This window comes from Apis mellifera, linkage group LG11, assembly GCF_003254395.2.
Source record: "Apis mellifera strain DH4 linkage group LG11, Amel_HAv3.1, whole genome shotgun sequence".
NCBI classification, from domain to species: domain Eukaryota; kingdom Metazoa; phylum Arthropoda; class Insecta; order Hymenoptera; family Apidae; genus Apis; species Apis mellifera.
Window position 1 is genome coordinate 13,479,787 of NC_037648.1, and position 22,917 is coordinate 13,502,703.

Consider the following 22,917-nt stretch of genomic DNA (forward strand, 5'->3'; position numbering starts at 1 on the left):
CAAAAGAGGCGCGCCTTTACAGGTGCGGTCTAATGTATCCATCCAATTCATTTCATCACGAAGATAATTTCTATTATTTTTTTTTTTTTTTTGTTTTGAAAGAGGCTTACGAGAGACTTGTACAATTGCAGAATAAAAATTATATTCAACGATTAAGAAATTATGAAAGAAAAAAGTTGTAGAATTATTGGTTAATTGAATTGTCTATTTGTTAGATTTATTTTAAATATATATATATAATATCAAGAGATTGGTAAAAATCGAAAAAATAATACAAGCAAACTAATTTTTCTTGCTAATGCAATTATCCATTGGCAGTGAAAGTATCGATAGTCGAAAATCGGTAATGGACGTTCTAATTTCTTCGTGTTACAAACTTGTATTTCAAGATTATATCGCCATTTAATTTTTAAAGAAAACTAGAAATTATTAATCATTATTTTTTTTAATATCTCGTACTTACCAGGAACGGTATTAGATATATTATATATTTCCGCTTTCTTAAAATTGGATAGATTAAGAAACACAGGTATAAATTACAGTCCTCTGTATCGAAATTTTCGGTATCGATTCTTTTACCCGCCAGTAACAACAATGCGTGGCATGTGCTGCCCACTGACGGCATTTTTGCGTACTAGCAAATAAAGGATCATCTTCAATTCATAAAGGTGGCGCTATGAACTATAATCTAGTGACAAAATGAAAATAACTAGGACAAAGAAACTAAAGGGAGGGAAATGTAATAGTGTAAGAGGCACGACCCCAGGCAATAGAATACATCGAGCGTATCTCTGTTCGTATGTTCGTCTTTGAAGCATAGGTACGCCATGTTCTCGGTCGTTGTATTCAGAGAGAAATAGTGATTGCAGTAGAAGGGAGACGGAGCGTGCAGAAGGCAGTAGAGGAGGAAGAGAGAAAGAGGAAAGGAGGGAGTGAGGAAAAGAAACAGAGATAGACGAATGACAGAAATGCATAGCCGTGCTAGCAAGCAGCAAGAACAGCAGCAGCGTATAGAGGAGAGATCGCGTCGTCCACGCGTAATTCGGGGCGTGTGCTAGGTTGGTTGGTTTCCCTAGCTCGTGTCCGTGGCTGCGAATCGAAGATGTACCGGTGGCAGTGCGGGATACGCGTCATCGTCCCGTGACGACGACGTTAGAGAGGTGCGAGACCGCGAGCACGGTGTGGGCAGGTCGCGGCCATTTTTACCACACGATGCGGCAACCGTGCGTGCCCGTTCGATCCGCCATTCCAAACAATCGGTGTACTTCGTGCCCTCGCAGGGTGCATCTAGCCACGGCAACTCGTGGAGGCACCGTCAAGCAACAATAATACGTGCCTCTTTATCATCGATACGAGCATTTTTTGGGCTCGAGCACGACGAGACAGCTCGTGAAAGCCGGCAGTGTTACTGGTGCTGGTGGTGGACGTCGTCGACGACGACGTGGTGGAAAAGGAGAAAGAAAAGAAGAAGAATGATGATGATGATCGTGATCATGGCGAAAAAGAAACGACTCGAATGGCCGATACATTGGAATACTATTGGAGCTATTCGAGAATGCCTGTGATTCGTGTTTAATTGCGCACAGTGTGTTCGCCGATGATAGTGCCGTTTGTGCCCAGTGTCTCTCTGTTTCTCTCCGTGTATCGCTCTCCGTCTGTCCGCCCTGTGCGTGCGTGTTTCGCGTGCCTCCTCGCCACGCACCGGACTCTCTCCTCTTCCTTGGCAGCGCGATCGATGTGACACCGTGTGACCGTTTGAACGTCTTTCCGGACGAAAATTCTCGTTAACTCTGTCCTATTGAACTTGCCGATTCCTGGGATATAAGAAGACGAGGAATCGAATCCCCAATGTTATAAATGCGTGTATCCCGTCGGTAAACGTTCTGTCTTGTGAGAGTGTGTATCCAAAGGTAGTGTGTAGTGCTCTCTTACTCGCGCTCTCTTCACCGTCTGTGAGTTCCCCTCAGTCCCTCTTTCTCTTCTACTCCATCTATCTCTCTTATTCTTCACTTATTCTCGTTTTCTCTGTTTTTCCATTCCACCATCATACCTTTCCTCGTTTCTCTTTCTTTCATTTTCTTCTTCTGTCTCCTAGTTTTTCTCTTTTTCTCTTGTAATAAAGAAGCATTAAGGACCACCGCGCGTAGTAGAATGCTCGACGACACCACGATACAACGCTTGTCATCGTTTACGTCGTTCTCGCGTTCATCGTGGTTGCTCCCCGATCGTCTCCAATTTTCTCACGGCTTCTTCCGAACCGAGGAAGCTGAATCGTTGAGGGCACCTCGATCGTGAGGTGGTGACGACCAGCTCGTATCGGGGCGCGACAACGGCCTCTCGTACGGGAACAGGACGTCTGCCTCGAGATGGAGATCGAGGCGAAACAACGGAATCAGAGGAATCGGAGACGAGAACGAGCCCAACGTATGTTGGCACAGAGAGAGAGTTTGGCCACCGCGAAGCAGCAGCAGCAACAGCAACAACAACAACAGCAACAAACAAGGCAACGGCCGAACGACGAGGAGGACAGCCACAGCGGCGAGGACGAAGATCCTGCTGCCGGTCTTGGCCTCGGACTTGCCAGGACCGGTCATCCTCGTGACAGCCATTCGCGACCGCCTAGGCCACCGCGACCTCCGAGGCCTCGTAAGAAGTCTTCCCTTGCGGCTGCCAACCAGAAGGAGCCTCCCTTCGAAGAGGACATTATTGACGGCTTTGCTATACTCGCTTTCCGCACCTACGAAGAACTCGAGGTCAGTGAAATAAAATTTTTTTTCTTTCTCCTTTTTCTTCAACTTTGAATCTTTTTTATCAACTATTTATATTATCTATTAACTCAAATGTTTTTTTATTACTCGTATATATATACACATATATATATATATTATTCCATATGTATAGCTATTGCTTTACGTATCACCTGTGTCATAGACTAGCGGTGTTATTCGTTGACGGATCGTCATGTTTCTTGCGTGCGTACGTGCACAGTGCAGGCCAACACAAACCTTCTCGCCACGACCCATCGCGCATAGTATCGTTTTTATTTCTTTTTTCTTTCTTTGTCTCTTGTGCCTCGCTCGTGGCAAACAACGTTTTTATACATGTATACTATACAAGATACGATAGATACTCATAATATTAGTTAGTCGTCGAACGTTACACGTTCTTCTTCTTCTTCTTCTAAGGCCTTAAGTATTTTATTTCTATTCTCTTATTTTTTTTTTTCTTTACTGTGAAAATAATTGTGCGAATATTTTTGTTTACCTATTAATGACGTTTAAGAGGTTGGCCGCTAGAGCAATTTGTAGTTTGTTCGTTTGCGCCTTTTTACTTGATTTTATAGCTTCCATTCACCGTGCTTCACTCGGCCCAACAACTGTTCTTTTCACCATACCGGCTGTGTGTATTGTATAGCCGAAAGGCGCAGGATCACCTTTTTTAATACGGTTACACAAAAACGTGCTTCGACGCCGCTAAAAAAAAAAGAGAAAAAAGCGGGGGGGAAAAAAAATATATATATGCATACATATACGTACATTGAAATATTACACACAGACAAGATTTTTCTCATGATATCAAAGCTGAAGAGTTTCCTAAAAATTTCATTATCCCTCTCCATCTAGCAGGCAGAGCAATATTGTTCGACGGGTCAAAAAATATTTCTCGAAAAGAGTAATAAAAACCAATTAGAGCGAATTGCCAACTCGTGCAATTAAAGGGTTGAGCGTTTAACTTTGCTACGTTGATTCGACGGGATTAATTTATGAATGTTTTAGCCTGGCAGTACGTTGCTTATTTTACTGCTGAAAAAGAAATAATAGACATATAACAGCAAATATAAGAACTATTTTATTCGTTAAATAATAGCCAATAAAAAAATTAATAACTTTAATAATAACGTTAATATTTTAACAATTATTATTTCAACGCAAATAAGTTTATTCATTTCTTTTGAAGAGAAAAAAAAAGTCAAAAGACTTCGGTTTTTTTTTTTTTTTTTTTAGAATTCGAACAAAATAATGTTCAAGAAATCAATAATGAAATGACAAAAAGTTTCCTTCTCTTTCCTGATATGATATAGAAATAAATTTTACAACGTAACCATAACCTTGATGCAAGTAACAGGAAACCCAATGTTGTGGTTTAATATCCGCAATTGTGAGACACTTCTAACCCTTTCTTCGATGCAATTTTTGTTAAACAACTGCACGCCGTGCAAAATAATTAGAGGATCGTATTTCCGATCGATCGAGGAAAGTGAAACAAGCATTCACATTGAAAGAGATACATCTTCTATATACGGTGCGGAAATACATATTTCAAACTAATTTTAAATTAATATACAATTATTTTCGCGCTACAAAAAAAAATTATACTGAAGTATTTTTTTCCCTCTCTCTCTTTTCTTTATTATAGCAGATATTTAATTACACGTGTAATCCAACGTTCGCTCAATTTTTTTTTTTAGACCAACTCGTTAATTTGAGCAAAGCTTTTCTGAAATCTTGCAATGCTCGCTACTTTGTATGCAGTTCAAATAAGTACAAGGACTCTCGATTCTCAATTATCAGCGTTCTACAAACTGAGATTTATCTCTCTAAAAAAAAAAAAGAAAAAAAAAGGAGAGGGATTTTCAGAAAAAAACTTTTCACTTGCAAATCTTATCGTGTATAGATATAGAACAAACACGAACACGGATAAGATTTATCCAATAAGAAAAATTTACAATTTTAAAAATATTCGTACGATTAAGAAATTAATAAAATAATAAATTAATTTAAAATATCGTCTCGCTCGATTAGACGATTGTTTTGAATCGAATGTATAATGTAGGAGTTATGATTGAAATTATTGAAGCATAAACTCGATTTGAAAACAAGTTCGACTACCGTTGAAAAAGCTTGTGAACATCGATCAAGAAACCATTTCGAAATGGGACGATTTAATTACGTTAGAACGTTATCGGCGTACATCGAAGCGAATATAAATCGAATTTATTATCTCTGGTTGGCGCGAGCCAAAAAAAGATTGGTGAACGCGCTGGTGCGACAACGGTGTACACATCGCGAATCTAACGAAAACTCTTTCACGCTGCTATAAGCACCTTTTATCATGATTTATCGCGGACGTAACCCGCTAATCGTTATTTTTACCGTACACCGCGATATCAAGCAGGCTGACATGCTCCTCTTCGTTAACGAGCTATAATTTTCGTTAGATAGATAAAAAAAAAAAAAACAATGCCAACCGAACGAATCGCGGTTCGTGATATATATATATATATTTCCTTTGCAAACCGTTTTACACATTGTTATTTTCAAATGCGAAAAAAAACGATGTATCTATCGGTGATCATTTGCGATGCAGATTGTTTTGAAAAATAGTTGACTAGAATTTTTCGTGTCATTCTTTTCCGTATTGGTAAATAACCTCCTATTACTTTGGTCGCGAAATAGAACAACAATCGTTTCACCTTCAAACGACCGGACGATGCCTGTTTCGCTGGATGAAATTTATTAAATTACCAACAAACGAGCGGGCGACCGAGCGAGCGAGCGATGTTTTTATTATCGTTGCGTTAATCGATATTAAGAAAAAGGAAAAATTGAATGTCACCGTGTGTCTCTTGGAATAAAATACACTGCACAAATATACACTTTTCTTTTATCGTAAGAATGAAATACGGCCGAGAACCGTTACAAAGATGCAGATATCCGTAAATGGGTATAAAGGTAAATTTTTGTTTCCGAAAACCTTTCCGAAAAACTGACTCTTTACACGCGCGTGATTTATTATTTTATTGGCCTCCTTTATATATGAAAAACGATCATTTGTTCGGATATACTATACTTTATAACGGGTAAATTGTAGGCAGAGGTTAAACCAGTATTACATGCGAATCGTAGAAACAATGGCAATGGAACATTGTATTCTGTTAACGGATTCGTCATGCAAAATATCGTCGAATTATCTAAGCCTATTTTTCACGTTATTAAGCGTATTGTTATCGCATAAAAGAGAGGCCCGACGGGAATTGAAAAAGAAACTTGGACGACGGTCATTCCTGGACCAAGTACAATGCGGAGGAAGGGACCTGGAATAGCCTGGACATTTGTTCCCCTCCCCCCCGTCCCTCTTCCTCGCAAGCAAATTTCCTTCTACCTGAAAAACAAAAGAAAATGAAACGAAGAAATATTACGTGGCGCATCTTTATTGCTTGTAAACACTAATTATTAATATTTATCGTTCGCTTCCTTGCTCTCATCGTTTACGCATTTATTACTCATTCGCTTGTTTTGTAATAACATTCGTCCTAACATTGTCCCCGAGGTGCATTAAAATCGTAAAAGGAAAGAGAGGGGGAAAAAAAAAACGAAAATAATTAACGACGCGAGTTGATGAAACGTATCAACAACAACAACAACGGGTTATAAATTATCCGAAACAAAAGTGGCCGAAAATAAGGGGGGGGGGGGAAACGGGGGAAAAAAACGTGAGACGTACCGCTTGAACGGCTACAAAATTTTTACAGTTATCGTTTATCTTATTAACTATCGTAACTGTAAATAATAATAATAATAATACGGTAAGAAATAGAAAGTAATAGAATACGCGCTATTTCTATTTTAATTGCGCCTCGATGTTGCAGAATTATTACACTCTTGACCCTTAACAGCTGATCACATTGTTATTGGTTGGTACGCGATAAATTCCCCTAGATATATATATAGTTTCCTCGCAGGTCCGGCACGTTAAAATTTTAACCTCGATTCGTCGACGTGGAAATACAAATGTTGCTGCGCAACAGAACAGATATTTCGGAAATCGAATAATTTCTACAAGTTTTGTATTTAGATGTACAATTTTTTTTCTCGAGAATAAATAAATCCAATCCATGTATGGTATATTTACTTCGTATTGACATATCTCGGTGAAATAAATAAAAAGGAGACATCGGAAGCAAAAGGTATGCTTGTTATTCGCTCGTCCGTTCTCTGCATTATCGAGGCACAAAGTGCATTGTTATTGTCACGGAGAAAGTAGCCAGGGACGTAAACTGCTTAAACCGGTCCCTCTTGTTCCTTGAACGGGTTCACGATCCAACCTGAGCTTCTGGACGGTGCACACAACAGCTGTAAGCTGCGCGCAATGCTTAGCAGGAAATGCCGGATCTTCCCTTATCAATCTTGCCCTCCTGCACATCAAGCCAAGTACACACACACACGCACACGCACACATCTTCGCTTTCTCCACACGATAATACATCCCGTTCCCTCGGTGTTTAATTAAAAAACAATTTTAAAGCCAATTCTTCTCATCCTGTTCCTACATATATATATATGTTCCTGCTTAGATATTTCTTATTTCCTCCCTCCCCTTCTCCCCCCATAATTAAACGTGAGAAATCGTTGGCTGGCAAGTAAAGTGAATTATCAGAGCCTCTGTGCTCGCATTACCAGATACACCTTGTTATCTCCGCTCCCGCGAGTAAGATGATTTGAAATGTAAACGCCACGCCAGGATGTTGATTCGGTGTCAAACAATTAGCGGGGAGCGAGATATGCATCGCTATTCCAGCCGGCAGACGACGACGAGGGCGACTAATTATGAAAAGCCGTGGGAATAAAAACCAGACCCTTTTTAATGCTCTATTACCAACGCTTTGCCCCCGGTATATCATCCGACCAGATTCCTCTTCTCGTGATATCTTTTCAATTGTTGTTCTCTCTCGCTCTCTCGCTCTCTCGCTCTCTCTCTCTCTCTCTCTCTCTCTCTCTCTCTCCTTTCTCTCTCTCCCCTCCTCTCTCTTCTCTCTCTCTCCCCCCTCTCTCTTCTCTCTCTCTCTCTCTCTCTCTCTCTCTCTATCTCTCTCTCTCTCTCGTTCTCTCTCTCTCTCTCTCTCTCTCTCTCTCTCTCTCTTTGGCTCATTCAACTTAATTAATGGAAAATGTTAAAAAAAAAAAAAGAAAGAATATTAGCATCTATTAGATAGCAGAGATTTAATCCATCCGTGAGATAACTTTGGCCATAATGTTTCTTTTTTATTTTTTTATTTTTTTTTTTATGAATACGAAAACACGTGGATTTTTGAAAAATCCCTTTGAAATGCACGGATGCCTTGACGATTTTCTTTTCTTTTCTTTTTTTTTTTCGAATTCCACGTTGCACCGCGGGGAAATCCTTTTCGTCTTTTTCGTCGTCTCTCGACGCACAGAGAGAGAGAGAGAGCGAGAGAGAGCGAGCGAGCGAGAGCGAGAGAGAGAGAGAGAGAGAGCGCGTTCGACCTCTGCCGGGTGATTGTCCTTACCACAGATTCTTTCTTTATCCGACCATGTTCTCTCTCTCTGTTCGTTGTTGAGGCTGGGCCTAGTCGCCATCGGCATCTTCGTCGTTCGTCGATCCTGTCCTTATATTCTTCGAGAGAAAGAGAGAAAGAGTGATGGAGGGAGGGGGAGGGGGTCAGGTCAAGAAGAGAGTGTGTCGACATGTGGCGAGATTATTATCGCATACGTAACACCATACCGTAATACTTAATTATCTTGTCCCGTATCTTGTACCGCGATCATTTAATTTATCTCCGCGAAAAAAAAGAAAGAAAAAATGTTTATCCCCCCCCCCCCTTCCCCCCCTGTCGAGCAATTAGTGACATATTCAATGATACACATTATCCGACGCGAATAAATGAAAAATGATCCACTCGGCCGTGCGCGATGATGATACGTTTCTGAAACGAATATATAGACTGGTTCTTGTCTCGTTGCGTTGCTCGTGTGGTAATTTACCATCGGCGCTGTGTACGGGGGAAATACGAGAGGGATTCGAGAGAATTCTCGGGGAATTCTCTCTTTGTATTTCCTCTAAGAGTTCCGAAAGCGAGTGTAATCGAACGTTCGAGGATAAAGAGAGAGAAAAAAAAAAAAAATTTATTAGTTTTCGTATTGTACGAATTTAATAATTTCGTAGTTACTAATTTAAACCTAAGCGGAGGATAGAAAAAGTATTGAATCGCGTCGATGTTCGAGAGATGATATAATGTATCTGTCCGAATGTATATAATCTCGTGCGATCAATTAATTATTTTGAGCAGCGTGTAACAAGCGGTGGCGCCACGAAAGCTCGCTTCACAATCGGGTCACACTTGCGTGCGCGAGCGAGAGACAAAACGATGCGATTCCCTTCGCGAGTGTGCGTGCGCGTCTGCTGCATCATTTAGTTGTAAATTCACCTAGACCGTTATATGGGGTAGAGCGCGTCTCGTTCACAAGAGACGGGAACGCGAATGGGTTGAATGGAATCTGAAAATACACGACGCTTTTAAAAGGAGGACGTTTATTTATAATTGATTCGGCTAAAAACGTTTACCGTTTAACCACCGTACAGACTTGGTCAACGCAATCGCGATTAATCTTTTCTGTCTCTCTCTCTCGTGCTCTTTCCACGTCTCTCTGTCTCTCCGTTTCCGTGAATATAGCGACGCAGATCAAATTTGTCGTAACGCGTCGCGTTGTACGGCGGACATTAATTACGTTAGGGTAAACTCGTCGTGTTCAGAATCAACCGACCGTATCCCGCATACGTATTACGATATTGGAGCGGACTGATTAGCGGGGGCCCACTATATATATATATACACGTATATCCACACCCTTCTTCGCCCCTTCTGTATCGTTCCCTCGTTGGCCGGAATCGTTGAAATCGTTGCCGCTCGATAATTAACGGCCACTTATGGATTTAGAGTGAGGTCAGTGTCACGTCAGTGAGCTCGGCGAGCTCGTTACGTAAGAACAGTCTTTTCACACGAGGGCGCGCAATTGTACACACACGGTGTGCATATATATATATATATATACACGCGCCTTTATGCGGCGAGCGTGTTCGGTTACAATGGGGCAAGTTCATCGGTCGCCGTTGATTTCGTGATGATCTCATTATTTACAGTGATGAGCGGATGAAATTTATGCAAGCAAATTAATTTTTTTCTCTCTCTCTCTGTCTCCTTTCCGTAATTTTTTTTGCTCGAGGATGAGGATCAACTTGTGTAATCGGAAATAACGAATTAATAATGTTTACACGTGTACGATGATAATAATGACCGAGCAATATGTTGATTATCCCGATACGTAATCGACGATTCTCGTATTTGAGATAGGAAAATACTGTGCCTAGATGCTCGAGGATGCTTTCTATATATGTATATATATATGTGTATTGTATACAACATATATGCAACGTATATTATAATACGTGTATACGAGCTATTGTACTTGACCTTATTTTCGAGTTACAACCCATTTTTGTGCTCTAATAATCCTTTGGACGGAATTAGTTAATGTAATTTGCTATTTCTTTTTTTTTTACATTATCAGTAATTTTTAATACGATCGTATTGTACACGCTGATGCGCGTTATTCCTTGAAAAAATAATCTTGAATTAAAAAACAGATTTAAATGGAATATGATATTTTATTTGCCCGTTGATAAGAAAGTAATTAAATAAATTTAAAAATTACCTACTTATATAACTTAATCGTTACCTTGTATCCAAAAGATTTTTCATTATTTATCAGATTATTGTTCGATAAGCTCTATTCTTTAATAATCATTAAGATACTAATTAAAAATTTTCTCAATTATTTAAAATGAAATAAATTAATCTTACGTTAAAATATAAATGCATATTATATATTTATATATATATATATTCAAATCAATTTGCAAACGAGAGATTTATATCTGTTTAATTATTATTCCATTCCGTAAATTGATTAATGTAATAACCATATAAAAAGTCACGTGATCATAGATAAATCGGGAAAGGAAAGAGAAACGCAAAAAAAGGAAGGAGAGAAATTTGTTATAATAGTTGAATGAGCTGAATTCATTGCATCAGGGGGGATATATAATTTTGACTTGGATAGATATGGCTGGCATTCGACAGATTACCAAGGAGTTCTCTTAACCGTAGCGAGAGTGAGATCAGCAACGCCGCGATACTCGATAAATCAGCTCGGCAGCCGGTGCCAACAGAGATGCCTGAATTCTAGCCACGTGATCCGTCAACAGCGAAGTTGAACCGCTAATGTCGAGCTACCTCGCCTCTCGAATATATACTCGCCAGTGGTGAAAATCGACGGGCGAATAGTTTTAACGATTCGACGAGGAGACGGTCGCCGAACAGGGACAGATATCAACCGAGCGAAACTGACTCGCGACCTATTTCTCTCCTTCTTCCTCTTCTTTCTCTATCTCTATAGCAGTTTTTTTCTCTTTCCCTTGCTTTTTTTGTCGCCTCGCGCTCGCCCAACTTTTTTTCTCGCGCACATGACCGCACAACGGTGAAACCTTCGTTACCTTGACACTGTGCGAAAAACAATTATATACGTTTCGTACATATATACACGCGATAAGTTTTATCCACTTGACGATGTTCCTTCCTTCTTTTTTTTTTTCTTTTTTTTTTTTAATCTTTTATTCTTCCAGTATTTCTCATCGATAGGAATGCCATTAACTCGCTTAATTTACGAAGCTCGCTCGTTTTAATCGAACGATAATGGTTATGCGTATCGAGAAGGATAAACAAGAATCTTTGATCGAATTATGAAAATCGGTACGGGGCATAAATTGATTTTAATTCACGGTGGCAAAAAAAAGTATACATATATATATATATATATATATATATATAAAACAGAATTTCATTGGATGCGCTTCAGACTATTTCGCGTCGCTCGATTTACAAGTAATTAATGAAACACTCGAAGGCAATATGTAATTCGTTCGATTAGCGACGAATATAATTTCTATCGCGTACTGAATTACAGGATATACCACGATCCGTTATCAGCCGTCACGTAACGAGGCGGAATATTTTAATAATAAACAGGAAAATACTCGACTACGTTTGCCGCGTGTATTTTGCGTGTCTATATCGCTTTTTGGTAGATTTCAACGTCAATACGAGACACGAGGCGAAACGGGTAATGCTCTTAATTAAATAAAACATTAACCGGCATAGCGTGAAGATTTGCATTTACATTTTTATCTCGTTCGATTAGCTTGCTTCGTTTTCAGATACACGCTAGATAAATTAATTTTCCGAATTGGCTTAAATTGCTCGTTAACCCGTGTACTGTTCATCCAATTGTAATCTGCAACGCAAAATATCATTTTCGGGATATATTTAGTATTAATTATTCATTTTTACATCTGTGCCTGCTTTTTTATCTTTTCTCGCGCTATCATTTTTTTTTTCTTTTTAAAACGAAGAAAGTAGAGTAAGATGTGTTGAATAAGGAGTTTTGCGTTATATCGCGTACGCTCGTTGAATCGATACGGAAAACGACAAAAGGGATGTGTATCGATGATGGTCGAAACACGGGTTGGTCGTGCACCTGCACGACGGCGAATTGACCCAGTTCTTCTCGTTTATAATTTGAACACAGAGAGGAAGGCGAAACGCTTTACTTTTCAGATCCCTCGCTGTGTCTCGGATTAATCGGTTTTGTTGATCGCGTTGGAATTGAATTAAAAACCTCGACGTGAAACGTAATCAATATCTGCAATTTCATACTTCGTACAGAAAAGGAAAGAGAAGTATATGATTGAGTGGACGCGATTACACAGTTGCTTGCCGTATAACTTGTTTGTCCTATATCTTGATCGTAAGCGTAATAAGTTTATCGGATGAAATTTTAAGAAAGAAACAAAAGTATGAAAAAAAAACGCTTCGTAAGAAAAATTTTTCAATCGTTCCTCTATTAATGATATCGAGAAAAGGAAATTGAGACAATTTTTTTTTTTTCTTTTTTCTCTGTCTAGTTAAACTACAATTATTTTTACGCGGAAACGATTATCTACAATAAACGTTGCAAACAGTATCGGAATAATGGCGGCACTTATTCCCAAATCATCTGAATTACGCGAATATACCTTGAAACGCACGGAAGCACGTAGAATATGTCCATCAAATGGAAAAGAGCTATGAAAATTGGCGAGAATTTATATCTGAAAATAATCTTGCTTGCATGATTATCGTATGATGGTCGTATTATACATCTTTGAAAAATTTTTTTCTTCCCTTCTTTTTTTTTATTTGCATTGTAATTTTATTTTTACAAAATATAAATCAATCAAATACCAACACAGTTAAATATTGATCACAATTTTTTCCGTTTACACATTTAATATTTGTTTTATTCTTACGTGTAAAAAAAAAAATGTATTTATAATAAGTTTATCTTAGAGTTAATCATAATTCTATATTTATTCTATATTAACTTTTTAATACATCTGTCCAAAAAGTTTGAAATTAATTATATAGAAGAAATTTAAATCGTAAAAGAAATTTGAAAAGAAATTCTTTTTATAGACAGGTTTGTCCGTATCTTATTTAATTATTAAAAAAATGAATTCATCCGTTTTTATAGTTTTTCCTTAATGATATGATGAAATCATTATTTCTATGATGAATAATCATTTCTCAAATGTAATAGTTTTAAGAAAATTATTATTATCCATTTTTATTTTCAATTGTTTCCAATGGCATTAATCTGGTGGCATTAAAAAAAAAATTTATACGAAAAACAAGACTTGAAGATGGTAACGGAAAATATAAACAATGCTGCCATGATACATGTTTACTTTCGGATAATTTTTGGACAACGGCCAGCATCGTTTCACGCTCACCACGTCAATTTGGTACTGGCAAGCAGCCGAAATTTTCGTCAAACAGATGTCCGAATGACTGTTATTATCCGCTTGTTACAAACGAGAGCGGAGAATACTTAATCTCAGCGTTAGTAATGCCCGCCAAAAGAGAAACATTGTTGTCATATGTAAAAGCCAACTCTTGATGCGTTAGATTGATTTGAAATTGTATTTCCCGCGCAAATATTTTGCATCGAAATGCTTAATATTTTTTTTTTTTCGGTAGATAAATTTATATTTCATATAAATCTGAATAAAGAAAAATCTTTCATCTAAAAAAAAAAAAAAAAAAAAAAAAATCAATCTCCAAATCGTACGATTCTCTTTTATGTTGATTAAAATAAATAATGACATTCTATTAATAAAATTTGTGTCGTTTAAATTTAATTGATTTTGAATAAAACATTACGTCAAACTATTAAAATATTTTGAACTTTGATGTTTTTATATATATATATATATATATATATATATATATATATTGAATAACATCTTAAATATCTTGAATATGTTTTTATGTTTTTTTCTATTTGTCATTTTAAATATAAAGCAAAATGATACGATAGAGAAGAGACGATCATTTAAAATCCACTAATTCAAATCGCATGTGCATACGAACTCGCACATTAACATTGCGATTGAATATATGCGAACTGTAGTAGCTGAATTAGAGTTTGATCGTGTCAACACTGAACGAATAGATGTGGCAACGTTGTGCGAACGAGTTTAGTAGCCGGCTAGCCAAAGCATGGAGTAGCCGACCGGTGGAACGTCCGCATGTCCGGGAACGACCTTCTTTTACTCGTCCTGTGTCGGGGAATTCTTAGATTGCAAATAATTCTTCATCTTTTTTAAACTAAAAGTTTGTTAGATATAAATTTAAATCCAATATACAATCTCTTTATTGAATAAAAACGAAATATCAAAAAATTAAAAGTTCTAAATATTTTTTATATAAAATTTAAAAAAAATTTTATTAGAAAAATTTTTCTGGCATAACATAATTATATTAAATCATTTAATTAAAATTGTTACAAAATAAATAATAATATATTGAATATTTGCAAAATTTTTGGATAAGTATGTAAAACGATAAAGAATTTAATATTTGATAATAACAAATTAATTTTTTTCTTAACTAATGATACATTAAAAAATAAAAACATTTACGTACTTATTATTTTTTAAATATATTCATAAGGCAAAAATTTATTAATTCACTTTAGCTGCAAGAAGCATGTAATCTAACCGCGGTACATGTCCTAGGGGGTTTCACTTCGCAGTTGGCACACGTGCGCAGGTAGAGTATGGCTTTTGCTAGGTGGTAGTTTTTTACACAGCGAGTTCTAGTGGCTTTTTCCCATCGTTTCTTTGGTAGCCAACTGTACCAGAGAGAGGAAGAAAGAGAATGAGAAAGAAAGCAAAATAGAGTAAGCGAATACACGGTTATCGAAAAAGGAAAGTAATACTTTAAGTTGAGAAAGAGAAGTCAGGGTTCAAGCTTCGTTCCTTCCAGCTGGCCTAGCACGGCAAAGGAGGCCTTGTCGCGCGGCTGCTCGTTCGGTCAATGTCTTCTCTTTCTTCCTCACTCTTCCTCTCTACCTTCCTCGTCGTTCCCCTCTCTTCTCTTTTCATCCCCCACTTTCTACTCGATTTCTCCCCCTCTCTTTTGCTCCCTTCACCAGTACCTCGCTCACTGCCTCTTTCATTCTCCCCACTATTCGTGTGCTGCATCGCGCACACGAGACATGGTGCTGCTTGTGAATCCTACTGTCATCTTTGCAAACGCCCGTCTGTCTTAAAGAGCTTAAATTCGGATAAAGTTGATCTAACACGAACGTGTATCTGATAGATATCCTCTGTTTCGAGAATAACGGAATCTGCGTTTATTACGATAACGGTATTTAGGTGCACATAGGGGAAACTGAGAGAAAAAAACCAGGAGGAGGGGGCAGAGCGCCACCCGTTCAGAAATGTGCACTGACATCGCGGTTTAAAGGCACCGACGGAAAGGCGTTCTCATACGGCTTTTTCTACTGTGCGCGTAGAAGTTTCTATCTTATGCTTCTTACACGAGCTTGATGATTCGCTGATATTTCTAGTGATAAAAAAATAAATTATCTAACTTATTTATATGCAAGTGTAAACCTGTGGCAAAAATCGTGACGTGTTTACCATACGTGTTGAATATAATTATTTGCTAGTTGATCAAACTTTATACGTGTTGAATATAAACGGATATTTCAACGGAATACAGTAATATTCCAAGTTTATTAAGTACAATGAATGGTCACCAGGAATGAAATTTGATTATTTTAATTTCCGCCTGTGCAGTTAGCGATTGCACAAAGCTATCGTAAGAATTATATTACGTTTATCACGATACCTGCTTGCAACAGCATCCTCAATTTCATGTAAATAAGGCCTGTTCTCTTAGAATGAACTCTTGCATTCTTAAAAATATATTTTTTTAATCATTAAACTTATATTAAACTCCATATTATATTTCAATGTTTTCTATATCTGTAAAAATAAATAAATTTTTATCAAAAATAAAACTTAAAAATTAAAATTAAAAAATAAACTTTTTTAATAATTTTTTTAAATATAATAAATCAAATTTTTTTTATTTCTTATGTATTTTATTAAACAAAAATGTAATTTAAAATTTTTTATAATTTCAGAGTGCAATAAAGCTAGCTGGCAAAAATAATGTCAAGAAATTGCATACATTACTATCAATAGTGGAAGAGAAACCAAAGGTGGATATAGGACAAAATAATAGACACAACGAGCATCACATCAAAAATCATTTCAAGCACAACCATTATACACACAATTCCATACTGACACCTTCTACGATAAACCAGGTAATTTTTTTAAAAATCATGTGTAATTAATATTTAAAAAAAAAAATAGAAAATTATCTAATTTGATTTTTTGTTTTTATCACAGGGCCTAGATGCAGGTACAAGTGACGATAGTGGTAGAGCATCTGAACAATTGCATGGCCCTGGTATACCTAGGGATTGCCAGGACGCAGACAGTTCCAGGGACCACCTCAGCGATGTAAGTATTTATATAGTTATTTTTATAGTAAGTTGTACATATGTAATATTAAAAAGTATTAAAAAGTATTAAAAACAATTATACAATCAAAGTTCATACTTTTATATAAGATTCTGCGATGAATTTCTTTTTTATAATTGAATGAAATTATTATTTGAATCAATTCTCATCCTTGTGTAATTTTCATTTTATAGGCTAGCAGTCATTGCAGTTCGGGTAAAGGTTATATCGTAAGTATTAAAAATATAAAATTTAAGTTTCATTTATAACTTGCTCAAGACTATCATAAAACTACTTTATTTTTTATTCTCTTATTACAGTGTGATAGTGAAGGAGAAGACGATAAGGTAATAATATCACAAAAAATAATATAGTAAAAAGTAGAAAATCATTTAATAAAAATCATTTTTTATTTTAGGGCTCGGATGCTGAATCGATACTCTTTGAATCTTCTACCCCACCACCCCTTGCACGTAAATGTATGTAATATTTGAGCCAATAATATTTTTTTTTTTTATTTATTAAATACTCATGTGAAATCAACTTTTATATTCTAGACGAATTGCCATCATCTTCACCACACGTTTTGCCTCCAGCGAACGGAGCAGGAGGTTCACCTCCAGACACGGGTGGACAAATTTCTAATCCAGCAACGGATGCTCCGGCACCTATACCACCTCCTGTGCCTGCGTCTGCACCAGTTCCAACAGCGCCAAGTCCTCCCAGTCCTACTCTACCCCCTCACATATCCCAACCACCTGTAAGTAAAATTTAATTTGCTATTTAATATTTCTACGAATTTTACCACGAATAATAAACATCCGATTAAATATTTTCAGATGACTAGTCCATTGGCAGCAAATCCACGTGCAATAGCTCCGCAACAGCGGCCAGCTTCCCCTGCTCTGCCACCTCCTTCTTTGTCCCAACCTCATACTACAATACCTGCACTACATCCACCCAATGTACCCCTTGTTTCGTCAAGTCATACAACTAGTCCTGCAGTAGCCAGCTTAGGCGTTACCCCAGCAGCACCATCAAACGGAGCTACAACCACTAGTTATCCACCGTCGATACCCATGGCTGCTTATCCTCAAACCCAACCATCTTATCCACCTCTTTATACACCATACACTGCTTTAAATCACAGTCCATACCTTCCGCCTGCAGTTCCATCTCCCTCCCATTCTGCTTCTTCACGGGCAGAAGTGGTAAGTTGTATATGCTACTACATAATATGGAGTTGAAAAATTTATTTGCATTTTACACATAAATGTATAAAAACATTTTGGTAATAGTTAAATTACATGCTAATCCTAATAATCTTCATTTTTAGAGAGGAAGTAGAGCTTCCCCATGTACTAATATAAGTAAACAACAACCTATAGGGAATAATACCACAAATCATAATACTCCTCTGAGCGCTGCCACTACGACATGTGTATCTACAATAACTAATACAGTTACTACAGCAAATACCATTGCTCACAGAGACATGGTAGCTTGTAGTTTGACTGGAAGAAACAATAATTCGCCTCGTGGACATAGTCCGAATCGAGAAAGAGATAGTTATAGGTATAATCTTGTAATCACAAATATTTTTATTGTTTGTTGTAATAAAAGTTTTATAATAATGTTACTTATTATAGCAGTAATGTCAGTAGCCTAAGTCGAGGTAGCATAACGCCTGTAAGTGTGCCAAACACATCTTCTCCAGCCAATTCTAGTCTACCTGCATATACCAAACCACAAGGATGGATCGGGTATGAATAAAATCTTAATTTGTTAAATAATTTCTTTATATTTTATTTATATATATTTATATATATTTTTTCATATATATTTATTATATATCTTCATATATAATTTACAGTAGCAGCACAACTTCACAATTATCTCCAGCAACAGCAACATCAGTTCCAAGGCCAACTCCTCCACCAGTACCACTTGGCATGCACACGTTTCCGCCGCCAATGTTCGCAGCACCCTTACCACCTCCTGTGTCTAGTTCCAGTCCACATACGTCACTGCCTTCATTACCACCGCCAACGACTAATCCTAATCCATTCTCTGCCGAGTCACTTTTTCAAACAAGTAAGTTTATAAACTATTTTTCAATTTTGTTTGCGATTCGAGTAACAAAGAGAGAGAGAGAGTAAAAAAGAAGGTAGAATAAAAGTTCGAAACGAATGAGACACTAACCGAAACAAGGGGTGACTCATGTCGCAGGTCAGGCAGACCTGTTAAGGCGAGAGCTTGACAATAGATTCTTGGCATCCCAAGACAGAAACGTTGGAGTCGGAGTTGGCAATTTGGGTCCACCCCCGTATCTTAGGACAGAGATGCACCATCACCAACATCAGCACACTCATGTACATCAACACACTACACCTTTGCTTCCACCAACGGCCGCAACTACTTTATTTCCGCCTCCTATAGTACGTAATATATTTTGTAATTTTTTTTTTTCTTTCGAATGTAATATTTATTATTATCGCATTTATGAATAATTATATTCTTAGTTCAAGGACATCCCGAAATTAGGAGGCGTTGAATCCCCATTTTTTCGTGGAAATCTAAATCTTTCTAGTTATTCTGGCTTTAATACCGGTCTCTTACATCCCGGAATTGGCCCACCTTCAACTCCTTTTGTACCTCCCAATCATTTAACGTCATTTGCACCAAAGGTAATTTTTATAATAAATATAAATTAAAATATTTTTAAAAATTATTCAATATATTAAGCATAATTTGTGTATTTAATGCAGAAAAGTGGAAAGTGGAATGCAATGCATGTTCGCATTGCTTGGGAAATTTATCATCATCAACAAAAACAACAAGCGGAAGCGAAAGCAGGAAGTGTCGTTAATACTAAAACAGAACTTCTACGACCACCAGGTCATCTTTATGCAGCAGGTCCAGGAACTGGTCTTGGAATAGGAGCATCTCCAATGGCACCACCATTTCCTACTAATATACCACCGGCACATCCTGCACCACCTCCACCTCATCCAGTTGGTTTTCTATCTACACCAGCATCACATTTAGGTAATTTATCATCAAATCGTGAAATTATTAACTATAACAATGATCGTATTAATATTATATTAATATTATATTAATTACATTTTCTAATATATTAAAAATGATTTCAGGAACAGGAATGTCACCATTTGGAAGATATCCATCAACATTTGGTGCACCTAATCCGAATTTTCCTGGTCTTTCTAGTTTTCCTCCATCGAGAGAAATGCCACCATTAGGTGGATTAGGTTCTGTTCATGATCCATGGAGAGGGTATGTTTTTAAATATTTTTTTTTTACAAAAAATGTATAAATTATTTGTTTTTTCTTTTTTTTTCTTTTCTTTAGGTTACAAAGAGCCTCTGCTGGCTTTCCACCAACCACAGCAGTGTCATGGAGTCTAAAACCAGAACCACCTGCAATTGACAGACGAGCTGAACTTGAAGAACGAGAACGCGAACGAGAACGCGAACGCGAGCGTGAGCGGGAGCGTGAACGTGAACGCGAACGTGAACGAGAACGAGAACGCATAAGACGTGAAAAAGAAAGAGAAAGAGAGGAACAACGCGAAAGAGAGAGACGAGAACGTGAAAAAGAAGAAAAGAGAAAACAGCAGGAAGCTGCTGAGCGAGAAAGGGAAAGAAGAGATAAAGAACGTAGAGAAATGGAAAGACGCGAAATGGAGCGTGAAAGGTTACTTCATCAAAATCGACAACATGTAGTCGTTGGTCGGGAACGGTCACCTCTAAGAAATGGATCAGCACCTATAGATGCTGGCGAAGTACGTGTTAAAGAGGAACCACGAAGTAAAGATGATGAAGTGGTAATGCTTCCAAGGCCACCAGGTCCTGGCCCTGGAACAGCATCTGCAGCAACAGGACCTGGTCCAAGTCCACTGCCTGATACAAGATATCATCATCCTCATCCCCATTCATACCTTGCAAGGCATCCACATAGTATGCCTGCGCCGCATTCCATGCCACGAAGTATGCTCCCTGCCTTGAGTGCACATCCAATGCAACATTTTCCACCTCCATCCGCACCGACTGGTCAACCAGGAGGTCCTTGGCCTGGGGATCCTTTTAGGGATTATCGTTATGATCCTTTGCAACAATTACGTTATAATCCATTAATGGCTGCTGCATTTCGAGCAGAGGAAGAAGAAAGGGCTAAACTTTATGCTGGATATCCACCACCACCTGTAAATTCTTTAAGAAGTAAGGATCCAAGTCCTGGTCCATTGAGTAATTTGCACATGCATCATAGAGCAGGACCTGGACCAGGGGTACCAACACGACAATTAGAGCCTGCTTTGATGCATGCGGATATACATAAAAAGGAGGATGCTTCTCAATCTCGATGATATATCCTCCCTACGTCCTCAGCTTCTGCAAGTGAACGCACTAAAGGGTCAGCATTCTGAGCATTTGCGTAAAGTATCCAGGCCCCGGTGCTAATATTTTGCTAATGGAGAAGAGGCGTTATTTAAAAAAAATTGTATATAAATTATTAATATTTATAGTTATCGAAAAAGTGCGAAAAAACGAAAAACGTATAGGACACTTAAAAATAACAAATACACGCTCTAATAATAAGATCGTTAAAAAATGCCTTGTTTCGTGATCATAAGATTCCGTCTGATTACATGATGGAAGTTAAAGGACGAATCATCGATATAGATAAATCAAGGCATTTGTTTAAATAACGTGGTCACAAAAAAAAAAAAAAAAGAAAACAAATAATAATGACGTTATGTGATTCTCTAAAAGTTTCGGGGATCTAACTGTTTATAGCGATATAAACTAATCATTACGATAATTATGCGTACAGTTTAAAAAAAAAGTATCGTGTGTAATATTATAGATATTGTAGAATGCGAGACGACGCTACATAAAAAAAAGAAATCCAAGTTAAGAGCAAACTTAAACGGATCTCTACCATTACTCAAAAATTATTTAATTATTTATTTATTGCGTATAAACGAATCTCTATTACTGACGTACGAATATGACCATAAAATAAGTTGCCCTAATTTAATCGATATGATATGAGAAAAACTAACGTGTTTCCTTTTCTTTATAGAGATTAATTTGTAGGAATATTAGTAAAATGACATACCGAGAGGGCAAAAGAACAGGTATTTTTGGCTTTTGGCAGCACAAGCTTGCTTTTCCCTTTTTTTTTTTTTTTTTTTTGCACGCAAATTAGAATTGCACTCTGGTGCTTTCCTGTGATATAAAATGTAAGATTATTTAAAAAAAAATTGCAATTGTTTTTTATCATATTTGTAAAAAAACTAATAGATATAAATTATAAATCAATTTTTTTTATGAATTATAAATTTATGAATTATAAAGCAGGGATTTGTTTACTGCAATACATTTTTTAATAAAATAAAACAAAAAAATTCTTATTTGTTGAGAAATTATAAAGGAACAAATATAAAAGCAGTTTGTCCGTGCCAAAGTGCTTAAATCAAAAATTAATATTATGTAAAGATTGCAATTTCTGATTTTGTACCTATCGAAATTGAAAAAAAAAAAATGTTTTGTATCCTTGTTTCATCGTCCTCTCAATTTATCAGCCATATACGTCGTTATGTTGGAGAGAACTAATTTGAGATCTCTCTTGAAAAGAAAAGAAAAAAAAATAAAATATTCGTGCCATGGACCAGGTTAAATTCGAAAAATCCTGGTGCCTTCAAAAATATACTTACTTCTGTCAAGTAATCAGGCTCTTTAAATTGTTTCGTTTATACTGTAAAGTCATCTTAAAAAAATGTATATTATTATATAATTAACGACCATATGCAATTTAAAAATTGTAGATATTTTTCATCGATACAAGATTGCAATGTGATGCAATGATTCTGTTCTTGTAGATATCGCGAAGTATAAAAGAGGATTTTGTGTGAATAGGTTTTTTCTAAAATTGATTCTTTGTAAAAGGGTCTAATAATCATAGTTTCTATCAAATCTGTCGTTTCTAGTACTTCTACCAAGCCTGAAACATTTTACAATTCATAAAGACCTCAGAAAAAAAAAATGTCAATCATTTATAAATAGACACTGCCACTATATTTCATGACAAAGTTTTAATTATTTGTATTTCTCTAAA

General features: G+C 36.9%; 1 protein-coding gene and 1 long non-coding RNA gene across 5 annotated transcripts; one reads left to right on the plus strand and one right to left on the minus strand.

Moving 5' to 3' along the window:
• The first annotated feature begins 781 nt into the window (after positions 1 to 781).
• Positions 782 to 21,530, plus strand: LOC551735 (fibrosin-1-like protein). 4 transcript variants are annotated; one of them, XM_006566457.2, is made up of 16 exons: positions 782 to 2,753; positions 16,392 to 16,577; positions 16,663 to 16,776; positions 16,971 to 17,006; positions 17,097 to 17,123; positions 17,195 to 17,255; positions 17,334 to 17,536; positions 17,616 to 17,987; positions 18,113 to 18,351; positions 18,426 to 18,539; positions 18,650 to 18,870; positions 18,988 to 19,214; positions 19,299 to 19,463; positions 19,545 to 19,824; positions 19,932 to 20,073; positions 20,149 to 21,530. In XM_006566457.2, exons 1-16 carry the CDS (start codon positions 2,367 to 2,369, stop codon positions 21,161 to 21,163), a joined length of 3,789 nt encoding a protein of 1,262 aa, XP_006566520.1. In that variant the 5' UTR covers positions 782 to 2,366; the 3' UTR covers positions 21,164 to 21,530. The 4 variants fall into 4 exon arrangements, with proteins under 4 accessions (XP_006566520.1, XP_624126.3, XP_006566522.1 ...); XM_624123.5 differs by having other exon boundaries at positions 19,006 to 19,214; XM_006566459.2 differs by having other exon boundaries at positions 19,060 to 19,214.
• LOC102655660 lies at positions 15,043 to 16,063 on the minus strand. The gene is made up of 2 exons (XR_003305677.1): positions 15,177 to 16,063; positions 15,043 to 15,089 (listed from the first exon to the last, which is right to left on the minus strand). It is a non-coding gene; the product is annotated as an uncharacterized LOC102655660 (long non-coding RNA).
• Positions 21,531 to 22,917: the final 1,387 nt, after the last annotated feature.

Bases quoted from the DNA above. Each gene is read 5' to 3' on its own strand.
- LOC551735 (XM_006566457.2), top strand. From the start codon at position 2,367: ATGGAGATCGAGGCGAAACAACGGAATCAGAGGAATCGGAGACGAGAA. The intron at 17,124-17,194 runs GTAATAATATCA...TTTTTATTTTAG, and splicing joins GTGAAGGAGAAGACGATAAG to GGCTCGGATGCTGAATCGAT. The intron at 19,215-19,298 runs GTACGTAATATA...TTATATTCTTAG, and splicing joins CTTTATTTCCGCCTCCTATA to TTCAAGGACATCCCGAAATT.